This window comes from Cryptotermes secundus, unplaced genomic scaffold (genome assembly GCF_002891405.2).
Source record: "Cryptotermes secundus unplaced genomic scaffold, Csec_1.0 scaffold358, whole genome shotgun sequence".
Classification (NCBI taxonomy): Eukaryota; Metazoa; Arthropoda; class Insecta; order Blattodea; family Kalotermitidae; genus Cryptotermes; species Cryptotermes secundus.
In genome coordinates, this window is record NW_019721523.1 from 2,152,848 (window position 1) to 2,172,324 (window position 19,477).

Consider the following 19,477-nt stretch of genomic DNA (forward strand, 5'->3'; position numbering starts at 1 on the left):
AAATTGAATGTACAGAATAGCTGCGAAGCTATGTGGAATGTCAAAAGTTGGCTGGCCCTGGAAAGGGCAGTTTGTTCCACCGTGAGTGCACTGGTAGAATTTGCTCCTTTGTAGTAGACCAAGTCTTTACAGCCGTTCAGGTGGTTTGTCCGGCCGGCAATGTGGTGCTGCGTGTGCCTGTAGGAACAGCTACCTACAGAGTTGTTGCTGGAGAGTTGCAGCAACTACGTTAGCTGCCTGGTCACAGAGCGTGGTTGCTGGAGAGTTGTGGCAGCTACGTTAGCTGTCTAGTAGCAGAGTGCGGTTGCTAGAGCTGCGGCAGCTATGTTAGCGGTCTGGTATCAGAGTGCTGTTGCTGGAGAGTTGTGGCAGCTGTCTTTGGTGCAGTGAACACCTCATGACTCTGATGACTGATCGCTCTGAAATGAATGTGATCACTGACAACTGCGAGCTTTGGGCTCCGCTTTTATACCATGCTTGCTAGGTGGAGCTTAAACTTGCAGTTGCAATTGTGAGCACTGATTGGCTAGCACACATGATGATCTACAGGTGGGCTGGACATCGGGTGCTGTATAAATACAAGTGGTGGCAGCAACGTTCAGCAATGTGATATTGATTAGGAGTGAGTGCTGTCTGTTAGACTGGCGAAACCGTGTGTTAGTATGTGGGCTGTTCCCACACCAATATCTCCTCAAGATTTAAATTATCTCAGAATGAAAGAATTGCCCCTTTGCTCTGTACATTGTTTCACTACAGATGGAGTAGTTTTTTTGGAGAGGTTGAATTCAAATTCTAGAAAGTGTTTTTAAGTAGCATTTCTCATTATAAAATTGTAAAATCAAAAATTGCAAATGCATAAATCCAATTATCATTCAATGGAAGTATTCCTGTGTCAAGTTAAGTATATTTCAGAAGTAGTTATCCATGCATTTCCCATTAGTTTTATGTCTTCTCTTTTTGGATATCCTGATATCTTCTGGATTTAAGCTTCTCATAGTGGTAACTTATGGAGTGTGACACCATAGGCCTATAGTCTGCCTGCATATTATCACAATCCAGAGGCTCGTACTCTTCAAATTGATTTCTTATTTATCATTGATTTATTTTCGAAAATATCACACTGAGGCACTATAACATCTTGTTATGTGATTTGTGTGTGATCTTTGCACAAAGTGAACACACATAAGGGAGGCTGAGTCCAATCATCTGTTCTCATATTTTATCTCACAATCTACAAAACAGATTTTGAAGAAAATTAGTGTTGAGAAGTAAGAAACGATGAAAAGCATATTTGTCTCTGTTCTTAAGTGTGATGCCATAAAGACATGAGGTATATAGTCAGATTCAAGCTCCAGCCACTTTACTCTTTGTACCCATTAGACAGCTGGAAATCATAGCTTGTGTGGATGTAGTGATAAATAATAATATCCCTTGTGATTCAAGAAATCTCTTACTGTACCGAATATAATACACATAGTGCTGTTTTATTCTTCCTAATTCATATTAAAGGTAAAAATAATGCAGTAATTATTACAAAATGATTTGGGGGGAGTGTGACTCAGTTGCTTACTCTGTGAAACAGAGGTGCATTTTAAACGAGTGTCAGATGAGAAAGTTTCTTCCTTGTGTAACAGATTGATGTGCCCTATTGTTGTATGTGACCCATTCTCAGAGTTGTTTACATATGAGGATAGACTTCTGAAAAAAAGACTCCATAAAGTATCTCAAAGCCAGTTCAAATTGATTCTTATTTATAATACACTTAGCTCCTTAGTATTGTATTTTTGTTATATTTGCCAGCAGATGTGTGTGTGTGTGTGTATTCTTTCAAACAGGCAATTTGAAAATCCTGTAAGGCATTTTACAGCTTTGGTCATATTTATGTAAGGTTTTTTTCTTAATTTACCAATTAAGTTGCTGCATTAAATATTGTAGCTGTATTATTAGTAACAGATCATATGCACTATTGACTGTATTATGAATAATCTTTAGAAGCTAGTAAATTAATTCAACACATGAAAACATACTTTGTTTACATATTCACTGTTTGCAATCACTGTTTAATGACTGCAACAGGACCTGTATGCTGCTACAAACCCTCCGTACTCAGATGACAAGGACCGTCAGAGGGGATATAATGAGGTGTTAGACACAAAACCTTCCATTAACCACCTCTCATCCAACTCTTGGAGCAAGGAGTGCTCTCCTTCTGCACTGCAAGCCATGGGCAACCGTCTGCTGGACTGGTTTTCTGTTGTCATGGCTGAAGCAAAGCGTCGTCGCACCCACAACAAAGGGAAAGGTATTCTTCATGGTTCAGTATTTCAACATCAGCCTTTGTCAATGTGGAGAGAAACATAGTACATCCACTTCAGGCAGCCATTTCATTTGCAAGCAGGGATGTACAAGACGCCGGCAAAATGTATCCAAGTAGTAGACTACAGTCCTCCATTATATATATAGGGTGTGAACTGAACCATTGACATGTCATAGTTAATATCCTTACATACAATTTTAGTGATACCCTATCAGATATCAGCCAGGTGACAAGTCATCTGGATTGCCAATTTCTTGGTTTTTCTCAGCCTTCCAAGGGAAATTCTAGTGTAGTATTTTCTAATAAAGCTATCCCTCTTCAACATAATTAGTTTCTTTGGTAATGTTGTGACACTATCAGACACAGAGTTAATGTAACTTTAAATTATAAGTGCTGTAGCGTGTATTGAAAGACAGATTGGAAGAGGGTATTGTGGGCTGTTGTGTAGTTCAGTTCTGTTGCCTGAATGAGCTTGGTAAATCCATTGAAACATCAAGATTCAGGTTTATTATCTAATGATATAATACTCTTGATCTGACCTGTTTATTTCTGCAAAACTCATGTCACTACTCAGAATCTTGTCATTCTCACTCAGTCCCCCCCATGTGTGAGGAGGGAGGGGTGAGTGCACATTCATGCTTATATACATGTCAGAGAATGACCTTTACAATTATTACAGCAGTGTTAAATAAACTTATAGAAACCATGGGTCCATTAAGCATAACAAACCTTGGAAAATTTGAATAAACCACAATCTGTAAATTTAAAAGAATTTTGAGATCTGTTTTTTGCAAGATGACCAAGAAAGATGTGCTTTTCACCTTTGGCACTGTAGACAGAACATTATATGCAAAAGCATTACTGGAATTACAAAACAAGAATGTTCCTTGATAGTACTGCTTAACCACTTTTATACTCTGTATAGTTTAAGGGTTATTTGCTAATTCTATTTTTGACAATAGCCGTTGTCAAGTACCAGTTGTTTGAATGTATAGACAATTTTGTTACGCTTTGTTACTACTGACACTATTGGTTATTGCAACACCTTGAGGAAGAAACCCTAGAGGAGCGCTGAAGCCAATTCAGTAAAGAGAGTAGCACATAATTGGCTTCATATCTCATCACCATAGTTCTTCTTTTAAATTCTGCTTGCTAAGCAAGTAAAATGTCAAAAATTTTCCTGAGTTTTTGTTTATTTAGTACATAATTTTTGAGATCATAGGGTGTCATTTATCTAAAATATTTAGGAATGTAAATTTTGTCTAATGTGTAACTCCATTCTCTTATACTTTCTTTTCAAGATCAAAATTTTGTACCTTCATTATAAAAAGTAAAATTTGGAAAGGGTATTTAAAACCAAGTTTTTTTAGTCATATTTTTCACATTGTTCATTTTTATTTATCAGTCTTGAGTAATCAGAGTTTATCAAAAGTGTTGGTACCGGGCTGTTGTAAGACAAGTGAAGTAAAGGTGCAATTGAGTGGGTGATAGAAAAGGTCTTGTGTATTATGAATAAAGATTAATTACTTGTGCCGCAAAACTTTGTTATATTCTGTTATTAGATACAATAAAGTCAATATTCAAATGACATCACTAAAAGCAAAATATCTTTTTTCTTACAGGAACTTTTCCTGCAGAATATCAGTTTGTTGTATGTTGTTCAAGTTTCCTTTTTCAACCCTTAAGTGAATCCAAATAAATATAATGGCTGTTTGCTACCTGAAATTTGTGGAGATTGTAGAAAATGTGAGACAGTGCAATACATTTTCCAGATGTTTGTTATCCTTTAGCTACCAGTACTTTTAGAAAAGGTCTTCATATATAATATCTTATATTGTATTGTATTTACTTCTCTTATCATTAATGACTGACATTCCATTTATTAGTCTAAACACCGCCATCATTTTTATAATTGTTGTTGTTGCTGCTTAATTTAACAAGACATTTTTAAATTGAATAGGCTACAGAGCGTCAAACAGCAGCCTTGTAAGATACAATTTAAATTGAAGATGCATTTGAAATATCTGTGGAGGTCATAAGACAGAAATTGGGAAATTAATTGAGCATTTTAATTGTTGCAGCTCACTTCCCTGGCTCATGCAAAAGTGAGGTGCGATGGATGTTCCAACACCTGGATTTGGATGCAGATGACCAGCTCTCTTTGCAAGAGCTGTATGATTTAGAGCATGATCAAAGTGAGAAATGCATCAAGCCATTCCTTGATGCTTGTGATGCTAACCATGACATCTTTGTGTCACCACATGAATGGTGCCGCTGCTTTGAGAAGACAGACCGACCCTGTGCTGCTGTCAAAAGAAGGATAAGTCCAGACCTTCTTGGTAAGTACAGCATTATGCCATACAAATACTCACTACAGCAGAGATGTGCAATTATTTTATTCTGATGCCAAGTTGGTATATTTTGAAGTGACATGAGATGTGTGTGTGTGTGTGTGTGTTGGAGGGGGTGAAGAAGGGTGGACAAGTAGAATTGTTAACTAGTTATAAAGCATTCACAGTGATCGAACACACTACATATGTATACCAGAAGACATGGACTTACTTTTGTTAATAAGAACATAATATTTTTAATAATTAGTTCAGATATTATATTGTCAAATCATTATTGACATCCTCAAGATATTAAGGTACACATTAAACTGAGGCTGGAGAGGGTCTGGTCCATTTTCTGAGTTACTATTTGTAGGTGTAATACACAAAAACCTTATGAAACAACATCTTAATTTCTATTTGTTTAATTGTTGTGATCATAATGTATCCCCTATACTATGATTTATAAAACTATAATTCATAGAGGATCATATCCATACATATAAATTGTTTAGGTATGTTTCTGCTTCTCTCCAGTTTCAACAAGTTCATGGGAACACCAATGGCGGTGCCACTTGGTGAATCTCTTATGAGAGGTGCTTAGGCAATACACACAAAAGAAATAGCTACAAAAAACATGTACAAGAGGACAACTTGGCAATGGCTTTTGCCTCAGGGTGCATACAGATTAAATTACCGCCTGAAAATTGTCCACACTGTTTCCAGATACATGGCTAGATTTACCATTTGGTCTCACCATTGTGTCCAAATGTTATACATAAGCCAGGATAAGAAGAACTTTACTCATATATTTTTGGTTCTGCAGAAGCAAAAACCAATCAAACCAAGGGTGTATAGCCAGAGTTATGCAAGGATTGTACTAGAATCTGCTACAAATTAACCAATTTCCTGAGTCATATAAACAAATAAATTGAATTAAATATATGAATAAATAAATAAAATGAGTTAATATTTAATTAGTAACTTTTAGGATCTGCTAGTACAATGTATGTTACGTTAGGTACAGCAGGTACAGCTAGTAATTAATAATATCTCAATATCATACCGGCCAGTTTTAATTTTCATTTTAAGCCTTAAAATTCCCATGCTTGTATTACAGCCTAGTAAGAGACCAGCATATCGCCAGCTGTCTAATACCAGTCCACAAGGAATCTACATATTTAGACCTAGTGGGGGGTGGAGTCCAGCTGGGTCCACTCGGCATGGTGGCCACTCAGTAGCCTATTGTACCTGCCTTGGGTGATTATGATGATGGAGAATTTGGTGGAATGAAGATTGGCGGGGGAACCGAAGTACTCAGAGAAAACCTGCCCTGGTGCCACTTTGTCCACCACAAATCCCACTTGACCAGACCCAGGATCAAACCCGGGCCACGCGGTGGTTAGCCAGCGGCTAATGGCTTGAGCTATGGAGTGGCCTTTTATATTTAGACATAACTAATTGTGTGAGACGTGAGGTGAAGAAGCTGTATACTGGCATACTTTCCGAAAGCTCTTCCCCTGCCATTCATTATTTTCACATCATTGTTAAAATAATTAATATGAAATCCATTTTTACAGTAGTCAACATACTAATATACATACAAGGTATATAATATGGACCATATGACCACAGAGAATGACAACTGAATGAAGAAAGTGTGGCAGTTGGAGCCTCTCTGACATGCACCAATACCTGTTCTCTTCCATAATTTTAGGGGTGTACATTCCGGATTGCGATGATGAGGGTTACTACCGTCCAACGCAGTGTCATACCTCTGTGGGCATGTGCTGGTGTGTGGATAAGCATGGTGTTGAAATGGCCAATTCACGCACACGTGGGAAACCTAACTGTGGTAAGTTCAATGGACATTATAAGATAATGTCACATGTTAGTGACTTAGACACATGGTTCAGATTGATAACTAAATTTATTGAACATTTATTATGCTTAACTACAAGTAATCACAACACAGACTACAATTTAACTACAATGCATTCCAAGTCTTCCTGGTCTGCATTATCTTCATCTACTTGTTCTTTAGTTACAGTCTCTATTAATGGGAACTGTCCCTGGTACCCCATGGTTGACAGCTCTGGTCTGGTCTGTTAGTCGGTTAGTTGGAAAATTTCTACTGGACTTCATCAGCACAGTAATTTTTGTTTCAGGTCCTATCAGGACCCATAGCCAGATTTTTGTTCATTGTAAGACACAGGGTTTGAGATGGGAACTCCTCTTTAATGAGAGGAGGGATCTGAATACTGCTGTCCACTAGCCACATTCCTGTTTTGAATTGTGTCAGGTAAATTGTTGCTGGCCATTGCCAGCACAGGCAATCTTGGTTTCATGTCCCATCAGGAACCATGCCCATATTTTTATTCTTTCCAACCGTTTACATGTTTAGAAATGGGGTCTCCTCTTCAACAAGAAATGTGGTCTGACTACTACTTTCTGTCTGACAGTTCTTGGTTTTGGGTTGGTCATTCAGGTAAATTGCTTTGACCTTCACCAGCATGATCATTCTTGGTTCTGGGTCCTGCAGGACCCATGGCCATATACTGTGTAGCGACCCAGAAGACTACAACATAAATATTGCCACTGCAAAACTTCAGATCTCATATAAAATTTTCACAACCAATCATGGCCCTTTTGAACGATTTGTCTATCAGAATGTGTAAAACATGAAAGTATTTAATGAATATTATTAAAATATAATACACTATATTACACACTTTTATTTTGGTCACAAATATTAAACTCAAAGCAGATTTTCTGACAAAGACCACACAGGAATAACCATGGGTGAATATGTGAAACATGTAACTTATTGAAGTCTGGATAATTAGGCACAGAACTACTGATAATGGTGCAAAAGGCTCACTATATACAGTTGAAGGAGCAATGAGGCATAATCCAGTGCTCACTCAAATGCGTGAAATAACAAAACAGATATACGTTAAAAAATTTCCATTAACCTCAATTGTTTTATTGAGACTGTGAGGTAGAAAGTTTAAATCTCTCTACAACATGACATCATTCACTGACTGACAACAGGATTTGACTGATGGTTGCAGGATTTATTAATTTAAAGTCCATCAGCATGAATCCTTATGCTTCTTAAATGTGTGTAATTTTGTAGTCAGTATGGATGAAGTTAGAGTATATATCTTAGCTGAGATTTGTTTTCTAATCATAAGAATTTTTATCATCAAGTCAAGGATGATAAGATGGGCAGGGCATGTAGCACGAATGGGGGAGAGGAGATATTGGTGAGAAAACCTGAATGAAGGAGACCAATGGAAAGACCAAGGCATAGGTTGATGGGCAATATTAAAATGAATCTCAGAGAGATAGGCTGGGATGGTGTGGATTGTATTGATCTGGCTCAGGATAGGGACCGCTGGAGGGCTCTTGTGTACACGGTGGTGAACATTCGGGTTCCATAAAATGCTGGGAAGTTCTTGAGTAGCTGCACAATTGGCAGCTTCTCAAGAAGGGCTCAGCTCCTTTTTAATTTTTATCCAAAATTGATGCTTTGTATTTTAATCAATAAGTATTATAATCACTTAAAATTTATATAATTCGTTGTTTTAAATTAAATCAGAATTCTTTGTATTTCATGTCATCCACTTTGCCATTATTTATAACTTATTTAGTAAAATTTTTATTGTCATTATGGCTCTAGAGCCCTTTGTTGAGCTTTGGCCGCTTTTTCAGTTTCTTGATCCTATACACAGTCAGTAGGACTCCTTGGATGGGGGATCAGACCATCACAAGGCCTCTATCCACAAACAGAACTACACAAGCACAGAATAAATGCACACAGTACAATTCATGCCGTGAGTGGGATTTGAAACCATTATCCCAGCATTTGAGTGAGCGAAGACAGTTCATGCCTTAGGCCATGCAGCCACAGTGATCAGCATTTAGTAAAATTTACTTCTGTAAATATAGTCAGCATTAAGGAAACTGAAAAGAATCCAACTTTGGGACATAGACTATAAAAACGAATTTTAATAAAATAAACATGATGCTTATATTGTAAATATCTTGAATACCTGAAATCAGCAGTTCTTATCAGAGTATTATTGTGAGCTCTGCTTGCTACCTGCTTCATGCTGGGCTTACTCTTGAGTCCATGATTTATTCTAACCGTCTTACAGTGCATACATTTATTCACCTTACTCTTCTCTCTTGCACTACATGTTTCAGCACAAAAGTGCCGTCTTCAGGTGCTTTTCGATGTACGTCAAACTACTTCAATGCATGCCCTGTTGTCTTTATACTAAAATATATATTCATCATATATATTGATAAATTTGCTGGGTATGACATACCCAGCAGGATAACACATGCAGTCACAGGAGCAAGACACAACACAAAGCACAATACACACACAAAAGTAGGAAGAATACTCCGATAGAAGAAGATAGGTGTGACTCGCGTATTGAGATACGACATAAGGATGACAAATCCTGAACAGTTTTAATATTTTTAATATTTAAAATTTATCAGTATATATGATGAATATATATTTTAGTATAAAGACAACAGGGCATGCAATGAAGTAGTTTGACGTACATCGAAAAGCACCTGAAGATGGCACTTTTGTGCTGAAACATGTAGTGCAAGAGAGAAGAGTAAGGTGAATAAATGTATGCACTGTAAGACAGTTAGAATAAATCATGGACATAAATCAGTGCAACAGGACGCTAAAATATAACATTACTCTTGAGTCCTGAAGATGGAGGCAGTATGTCTCTCCAAAACATCAGTTGATTGTCACTAGACTACATGGCATTATACCACAGATGATATAAAAATAAATTTGTATCTTTCTCTAGACAGTGTTCTTTAAGAGCATAATTAAAAAATGTAAATGTATTGTTAGATATTGTTTTATAAGAGCATTATGATACAACTTGAATACATATTCATGACTCCATTTCATTAGAACCTTTGAATTCCATAGAAGGAAAGAAATTTCTGATTAGTTGAGCTACTGTGAGCTGCAAGTTATCAACAACAGATATAATGAGAATCTAATTCACTGAACTTTGAAGCAACTGCCTTGTGGATACTATATCCACATGTAACTCTTTTTCTAAGCAATGTAAATAAACTACAGAACTGATATGAAGAAATTCTCTGGAAATTAGTGGCATTGAGTGTTGAGAAGTCATTGTAGGCTAGCAGCAAGCCATTTAAATGCCAGTTCAAGGAAGTGTGCTTAGGAAACATCTGCAACTCCATTCTTTCCCCTCATCAGAAACCTGTTAAGTGTACTTTTTAGATTTGTGTATGTCTGTTTCTCCACTGCAGAAAATTTATTGGTGAAAAGTAGCAAGGTCTCCAATGCCAGCTCCAAGAGTGACAATAGTGACAACAGTGACATTGATGATGAAGATGATGATACAGAGCAGGACATAGAAGGCAGTGCTGACCAACCACTCGATTTCTAAACTCTCCACAGCGCCTCCATCAGAATTACAACCAATGACAGGTAAATGGAGAGAGCTGTGCTGTTCAGGACACAATATATTTGAATGGAATATACTGGTATAAAAAGACGATTTCATATCTCCAGTCACACATGCTGAAGCACTGACTGGCTGCACCATCAAAATTATCACTGTGTTATGTGTAACTGAATACATGAGGGGAGGGTCACAAAAAATTCATCTGTATGGAAATTATACAATTTTTGAGAGTAAAATACTCTTTGAACCTTTTATGGGAAATTTTATATTTCCAAGTTCCTTGCTGCCACAGCTGGTGACATTCTTATTAGAACTCAGGTCAGAAATGAATATTTATTTTCATTTTAGAAACACAAAAGTCTAACAGATCAGTATTTCTATTCTTGGATGTTATTTTCAATGAGAATGAAACCTGCAACATAATTGGCTCATGGCAGTTATAAATAAATTGTAAAAATTAAAATACAATATGTATCAGGTGACATGATGGCAGCATTCAGTAGAAGAATACATATCACCACACGGTGATCACATAGCAAAGAATTTAAAAACTAAATTTTTTGTGAAATTTCAAACTTTTTCCCTTGTGTAATGTGTCGAACTTTATTTACCTTTTGACAGTCATGTTATTAGTGAATAATGGTAACCGCCAAAGTTCAAAGACTTGCTGTTGTGATGGTTAATTGCATACCAGCAGGCCATTTTAATGTGAGGACCATGAGTGAAGGTCCACTTATCTTTTACATTTAGCATGTAGAGGACTGTCAGTAATTTCTTTTGTTGCTTTAAAGATCTTTCTGGCAGCTTGTGCATATTGCATTCTTAGCTAGCAAGAACTAAAACAGAAATTCACTGTTAAGTGAGTTCATGGGAAACCTAAGCAGCACATGGGAGGATAGTATTAAAGTGGATATTAAAGAAGACTGGTTTCAAGGTAGAGGTAGATTGAACTGGTTAAGGATGACCAATAGACTACTCATCAATCACACTGAATCATACACAAATTTACTACCATTATTTAGCTTACTGGAACTTGCAGCCTGGTCAACTCTTTTACCCTGCTTAGATGAGGAAAAACTTAAGCAATTAATTGTCCTCAGAACACTCAGATTCCCCAAACTATTAGAGAAACCAGGAAAATAATCTGATGTCTTGCATTGAGTTTAGCAGAAGCTGAAAGTGCCTTCAACCTAATCCAGTCATTTACAGAAGAAATGCATTGTTAATTGAGAATACTGCTCATCTCATGAGGGTGAAGCTTTTGGCAAAACCTTTAATGGATGGGATGTAACCTCATTCTTCAGATCATGGTTGAAGCAATGACATGACAAAGCAAATGATAATGGTATCAGAAAGCAAGTAAAATCCTTTAGCTTCGTACTTCATCTTTTAGTAAGTTTGAATAATAGTTTGTGTTAAAAGAATCAAAGAAGAATTTATGAACTTATTTTAGGATTGTAGCTTTTTTTATTAATGATGGGAGATTTTCAGTTTACTGTATCACAGAATGCCATTTACTTGGCCACCTGGAGGGCAGTTTTCTACAGCTTCCAGTTGCTTTCAACATACAGGTTGTAAGGCTGATTCATGTAGGTTTCACATTAAAGTAAAGTTTATAATATGATGGAAAGATTGAAATCGTGTTGTCTGTTAGCTTATAGACATCTTCATATTGTGTTGGATTTGAAGTTCTCACATCAGTGTCTAGAAGAGTACTACCTTCTGGGATGTGACAGTATATGTTCACTGACATTCTGAAGACCATACATTCCTCCAAAGTGTCAGTGAACATGTACTGGGCTGCACAGAATGATATCTCACTCCCTATATGTTTTATAAAATACAGTGATGCTTTCCAGCTATGACGGTCAGAGGAGGTAACAAGGTAATCATATCTAACATTTATTTAAGTGGCTAGTAAAAGTGCTTGAAAAGGTTGGGACTGAAGCACATCTATTGCTGACAAGTTGAGATGGCACCACTGCTTTCAGTTTTATGGAAAAGTAAACAAATTAATGTGTAGACTTGTTAATAAGATCTGAATCTTTGTGACAATTGTATGTTAATACAATTATTAATTTATGGAATATTAACCATAATCCTGCTTTTTAATTAAAAACAACGTTTAAGAGACAGAATCCAGTCTCCAAAATGTTGCTTCAGACTAGAGATAGGGACTAGTTGTATCAATTGGGTTGAACTGAGTGGGCTTTTGCCTGAGGACGCAGACAGAGTTCATTTACCAAAATATTGTTTTTTAAATAATACAACAGGCTGATGGATAATGTCCAAGAAATTAGTAACTATACTTTGTTGAATATGAGGTTCTCATAGTGATGGTTATGAAGAGCTGTCTCTTGTGGGGTATAACACCATATAGTCAAAGAATGTTTTGGAGGAACATCTTCATGGTTGAAGAATAAGCTGAGCACAAAACCAACAAGAAAGCAGGTGGCAATGAGAGCCTCAATCAGGCAGACCCTGAAGATGGAGGCGACATTTTCCTTTGAAACGTTAGTTGACTTTTAAGAGACTGCACAGTGTTATATCCCAGAATATATAACTCCTCAGTTGTAGATTTGTTCTTTAAATAAAACATCATCATCGTACTGAAATATGGAATAAATGTATTGACTTGTGGATCAATTTGTTCACCAAGACATGGTTCCCTGATTCCTTCAATTCTATTTTCACTGATCTTGTCTGTTTTACTGACTCATTAGTACAGCTGAACTCCAGCGTCTTCATTTCATTCTTTTCAATTAACCCCGATTTAAGACACCACTCATATCACCTTATTCTTCAATGTTCATCATTTTGTACTTGTTTGTTTGTTTGTTTGTTTGTTTGTTCGTTCGTTCTAAAGTTGGCACTAACTTTGGCGATAAGCAGCGGTCACTCTGTCGTTATAGTTTGCTGGCAGACTAAAACCACTGAGTTTCTTTTTGTTTGTTCTACTACTAATAGTAGTACCAGTTCACAGACTCGGTATTTTTCTAAGTACTCACCAGGGTAACTTTTACAAAACTTCTCTCCACTATTGTCTCTACAGTCTGGAAGTGGAAAAGTCTGCTGTATGAATAACAATTTCTGTTTATGTTATTCTCCCTTTCAGAAATGTTTATGATCCCATGTTCTAATAAGAACTCTGAATTTTCCTTCGTGTCTTGGTTTCAAAACAGTGAATAAATTCTAACTAATAATTCTTTGTCCCTAATCTTTACTCCCAACAACTTTATTTCCTATCTGACCACCTCCTTCCTTATCTTTGTTATGTTTCACAGAGCTCCAATCAATACATGTCTGATTGGGGGCCAACTCCTATAGCCTGCAACTGGAGGAGAAGTTTACATGACCATCTTGCCTAGAAGAGGAATTCATAATTAACTTCATAACTTAATTGCTTCAGAGACAAAGGAACAATCCAGCATAAAGACTTTATTAATTACACACATAAATAACACTGTTTGTCCTGTTGTCATTCACTCCATATGGAATAGAGCAGCATTAACCTGAATATAGCAGCAGACAGGAATCAGAGACAGAACCATTGGGACGACTCATTACTCACACTAATATTAATGGTAATACATATACTAATGTTGAAAATCAACTGCTTCACAATATGCACTACAGATCAAGTCACGTTGATTCTTAAGCCTTTCCATGAGATGAGCATATTTGTAGATGTCACTAGAGACACCTAGTGTAAAGGAGACAAAGAGAATGATTTGCAGTGTTGGGTCTTACCACATCTCAGTACTGTATAGTTAGCACTATAATGTATCTCTTATTTTTTCTTTGTAAGTGGTAGTATTCTAAAAAAATTGGCAGCATGGAGTTCTTTAACTCCATTTGATTTTCTTCCCAGAAGTTTTTGTGTGATAGTTGTCCATAATATGTCTGTATTTTCTGCATCAGTAAATTATGTATTAAAAGCCTGGGGAAAAAATAAGATTTTTAGAAACTGAATTAATGTTTTTAAACATAAATAGATTATTATGTGGTTATTTATTACTACAGAACCACCCTCTTTTCTTTGCCAGTGATTAAAATAATGAGAAAGTGAAGTAAACCTACTGAAATGTGTGAAGTTTGTACTAATGCCTCCACACTGTTGTGTAGCATTTGTAACATGCACCTTACAGTGCACAGAAAATGCTTTAAACAACAAACATTCCTTTGACCACTCTAATGAGAACCCAATTTCTTACTTCAAATCAGCTGAGAGATGAGATTTAACAAGGGACATTTTGACAAAAGATGAATGATATACATAGTACACAACATTCTGTACTCTATTGCTAACCAAAGCATCCCATTAAAAATGAATGACTTAGGTGCATAAATACTGACGCAGTTTATTACCCATTTAGAGTTTTGGCTTAAAATGTTTATACATATATATATAAATATATATTTAGTTGTAAGGTAGTATGTCTTGTTGAGCTATCTGCATTGATTTATCTTTCTATATCAAGGAATGGGGACTCTTATTTATTGAGTGATATTAAAAGCTTATGTTTGTTAGCCATTGCTCTAGACCGTCCAATGCTTCACTCACACACTTAGCTTAGTCTGCTTAATAAATCTTCATCCTGGAGAATGTACATAACATCATATATTATTTCCAACACAGTGCAATCACTGCAGTACAAGTATTATATTCAAGTATTTGCAACAGTAGTGCCATGTCCCATGCTCAATTCTGCCATAACCCCACTGTCTTTGGTAGTTACAGTCATTGAGAGAAGTGGACAAAATTAGAGAGATTATGTAAAATAGTGCAAATTTTATATTGTGTCACATTCATATACTGTTCTCAAAATAAAGGAATGTTATCTTTCCAGCTTTATTTCGCTTGCATACTTAAAAAATACTTTTATATTTTATCAAAGAACTGTTCATGTTTGGGATAGTCTTATTTGAGATGAGACCTAATGATACAGTACTTTGTATTGACTAAATAAATTTGAGCATAATATCAAGTGCAAAGTTTTCCAGCAGAATACCAAAAATAACTCACAGGATGTGGGATGTGCCATTTTGATTTTAGTTGGATGCTGTGTTGCATAACACCCTGTGGCTAGCTGTTTGAATCCCTCATTGCTAGCAACAAGCACAGATTGTTTGCCAGAAGCTATTCGTTATCATTGAGATGTAAGTGTATACTCATTTTAACTATAACAGTGTATCAGTGTGCCCAGTTTTTATAAGTAATGTAACATTTTATTCGTGTGTCCTTTGTTTTCTTGGTCAGTAGAAAACAGTAAACTAATGATCAATGTACTTTTGCTAACTGAACTGGTAGTTTTGGAGAAAGAGATGCATTCGGCATAGACCAACATTTGGTAGCATGTTTTGTGTGATTTTATTGTTCAGATACTGTAGAAACGGTGGGAATTTTGGAAGTAGGAATGTTTTAACTCGAGCAATGCTGAACAAATCCATGTAAATAAATCCTAGACTTATTTCTCTTTCTTCCAATCAGTTTGGAATCTCTTAATGCCAAAGGCAATTAGTTGCTTTCCTAATGTATCAAGTAGAAAAGGGAAAATGGAAGAGGACGTAACTATGGTAAAATGTTGTAAAACATAGATATTGTGTAAGTAATTGAAATAAAGTTGTATACTATTCCTCATGCCCTTTTGTTCCCGTCTGCAAGACATCTGTGAGACTGCGGTGTATGTATTGTTTAATTGATGTACTTTACAGGGACAAGAAATTAAAAAATACTTAAAATTATATGAACACATATACGTATGTATGCAAAACTCTTTATTTTATAATACAGAACAGGTATAATCTTAACTTCATTTTCAGGTGGTTTATGAAGAACAATAAATACTGTTTCTAGGAATCTATTCTGTAGATGAACAAAAAAATATGGCAACTTGTGTGGCAATAAAATTATCTATAGATTTTTCAGTCTTCACTCGTCCAAAAGGCTGATTATTAACTGGTGTATATGTTTTAAAAAATTATAATTAATAAAAATATTAAACAATGCTTTACTTCATTCATTAACAACTATCATCTGAAGTGGTGCACTGCATATGGTATTATGTTACCTATAATTACATGGAGTGATAATAAATAAGGTATTTAAAGCGGTTTTCTATGGTCTCAAAGTGTTTTATCAGCAGCAGCCATTCCTATGATATACTGGCTTTTATTGCTATTTTGAAAATTGAATTCACCTATTTTAACTAAAGATGCCTCACTAACTGCAGAAACATGTGTCAGATTGCAAAAACAAAACAAACTCTGTGAACTGTAATCTGAAAAGGCTTGAAAGGATTCTGACGATGGTGTATACTGTACTTCTTTTGGNGTCTGCAAGCAAACTATACTGACTGCCTCTGTGGTCTAGTGGTCAGAGTTCCTGGCTACAGATCCAGAAGTCCCAGGTTCGATTCCTGGCGCTACCAGATTTTCTGAGAAATAGTGGGTCTGGAACAGGGTCCATTCAGCCTCATGAGGATAACTGAGGAGCTCTTTCAAGGAAATAGTGGCTCCGGTCTACAAAACCAAGATTAACGGCTATGGGGATCCGTTGACTGACCACATGACACTCTCTATCTGCTAATGTTGGCACTAACTTCGCCATAAAGTGGCTGTTACTCAGTCGGTGTCAGATTGCATGTGTTATTTAACCTGTGTGTGCGTGTAGATGTCTCACATTGTATGTAGGTGTCTCAGACTGTCGGTACATTGCTCAGTTTGTTATATTGAGATCTCTAAGATATTTTAGCTGTGTATGATTTTGAATTGTATGTAGGTGTCTTATGACTGTATTGGTGTCTCAGACTGTGCCTGGATGACTACACGCAGGTGTGTCAGGCTGTCTGTGAGAGCCCCAAACAATACAAGCACTTCTCAGACTATATGCTGTTGTCTCAAAATGTATGTAGACACCTCAGATTATATGCAAGTGTCTTGACTACTTGCAGGTATCTCAAATTACATGTGGAGGCCACAGAAATCTCATAGTGCACGTGAGTGTGTCATACTGTTCTTGGCATTTCACATAGATAGTGGAAATCTTGAAACGATTATTGTGGCACCATGAGTCATATGTTTCTAATTTGGATGTATACAGTTTTGTGATACTGCAGTGACCATTTAGCACAGAGTGATAATTATATGTGTCGTCTACTGTAACATAACTTGCATCCTGACCACATAATGTATTGTCACATGTAGGGTGATGCAAATAATTTGTTCTGGTTTGGATGATTGGATTTGTCAGCACTTGGTTACACACTGTAGCTGATTTACACAATTTACAGTTCACCATTGCACATGCACTAGGATTCTCTGTCTTCACTAGTCATCTCTTGGCAATGGATCTTAACACAGAAACTAGAGCTTTAAATTACTCTGTACTCCTCTGTCCTAATATGTATTTAATTAATTTTTACAATATACTAAGGACATGCTCCATTCTCATGCTTCTACTCTCAACTGCTGAACCTTTCAGGACTCTCCTTAGCTGCAATTGGACTTGTGTTATGTAGGTCAGTTCAGTGACTATGGAAGAGTACCCTGGGATGAACAGATACACATGTGCACATTGACACAGGCATGCATGCACTGGCAGAAACACACCCACACTGACACATGCATACACATAAGGACAATACTAAAACACAGAGACAGTTGACGCAGTACAAAGCAAGGGAGAACGATGCTGTGTGTATCTGTGGGAGGTTTCAAAAGCTGAGCTCCATGGCAAATCACATAGGTATCAGTATGTGAGGTGTGACAATAAAGTTCGCCAACTTGCCACCGTGTGCTTGTCATGGCAGCAGTGGACGGAAACCTCAGTATGGTCTGATGACATTTGCATATCAGCGTTTCACAGCTATGTTGCAGTTGATCTATGGTAGTGTCTTTCTGAGCAGCTTCTATTATTGTGTGTGTTCTGGTTAGCCATCATGAGAATTTTGGAGCTCAAATTAGAGCACTCTGAGAGAGTTTTTAGCTTGTAAACAAATAACTGTGCTGGAACACACAGGATCTAACCCTCAGTAACTTTTTCTGTTCCCAAAGATAAAGGAAATATTGAAAGGAAGGCATTTTGATGACACTGACTTCAGGAGTAATATGATGGCAGCTCTGAAGCCCATTCCACAAAATCAGTTCCAAAATTGTTTTGAGGGGTGGACTAGGCGCTGGCATCAGTGCTTTGAAGGCACTCACAGTGATCAGATATAACTAGAAGTGGGGGGGGGGCACAACATACATCCATCCACAGACAGGATTCCCCAGAACCTCTCTGATAATGTTGGGGGAGGGCTTTGGTGTGCACTGCCTGATTCAGGGCAGGACGGAGGTGTGCGTCTCACCCACTAGGATCACCATGGCCCAGTGGCTTGATGGCTGCTGGCAAAAAGTGGCAAGCTGACCATCCAACAGTGGCCATCAGAGAAGCAGACATGGTACCATGGACTTTTCACCCATTTCAGATCAGGTGGGAAATCCAGGTACCCTGTGAATGGCGTGGCAAGTCTGGTTCAGGCCTTTCTCCAAGATAAGGACATACAGTGCACTTCTTTTCATTGGTTATTTAACAGTGCAATGTCAGATGGGTGATTTAATTGAGATAACTATCCTGCCATTTTCCTGTCAGAGTATTTTATTGTTCCCATTTTGAGGAATAAAGAAGTAAAATGTAAATATCAGTTGGTCTGAAGAACAAGTGTTGTGTATTTGTGCAATATGAATATGTAACTTGTCTCATCTTTGAGAATAAAACTTATTTAAGGTTAAAGAAAACAGGAAAATGTACTTTTGAGGGTACAGTATAAAGAAGTTCTTTATTTGCTCATGACGCTTCTAGGTATATGCAGAAACAGGTGACAATGCATTGTAAATCAAGCAAACATCTCTTACAAATCAGGGAACTGCATCAGCTTCAATAGCACTTTTCACAGTGCACCGTTTGACATGTACTGGTATGCTAGAGACTTTCTGGATACCTATAACATTTATTCAATATCTCTCTTATGTAAACATTCTGCAAAATGCCTCCAAAATCCTGTAGACAGAAGAAGTGTAGTGCAGTTGGTATAGCAACTGGCTATGGGCTGGACATTCAAAGGGGTTGGTGTTTGCTTCCTTTTCCCCTCTCCATGTCATCCAGACTGGCTGTAGGGCCCATCCAGCCTCCTCATCTATTAGTACTGGGGCTAAAGCAGCTGGAGCGTGAAGATGACCACTCACCTCCAACTAGTGCTGAGGTCAAGAATATTTACATCTATACATCCAATCCCCACAGGTCTTCATAGTGTAGTTTAATTAGTTACGCATGGAAACAACTTTACCTTCACCGCCACAATAAATAA

The 19,477-nt window shown here is 37.0% G+C and overlaps 1 protein-coding gene across 1 annotated transcript in view; it reads left to right on the forward strand.

Moving 5' to 3' along the window:
* LOC111875488 (proteoglycan Cow) overlaps positions 1–16,136 on the forward strand; it is a 273,534-nt gene extending 257,398 nt beyond the window's left edge. Inside the window, exons 7-11 of the mRNA XM_023871785.1 lie at positions 2,077–2,302; positions 4,399–4,656; positions 6,365–6,502; positions 9,970–10,150; positions 13,412–16,136. Of these exons, the coding sequence (XP_023727553.1) occupies positions 2,077–2,302; positions 4,399–4,656; positions 6,365–6,502; positions 9,970–10,109 (762 nt within the window). The 3' untranslated portion in view covers positions 10,110–10,150; positions 13,412–16,136. The remainder of the gene's footprint in view (positions 1–2,076; positions 2,303–4,398; positions 4,657–6,364; positions 6,503–9,969; positions 10,151–13,411) is intronic.
* The last annotated feature ends 3,341 nt before the right edge of the window (positions 16,137–19,477 follow it).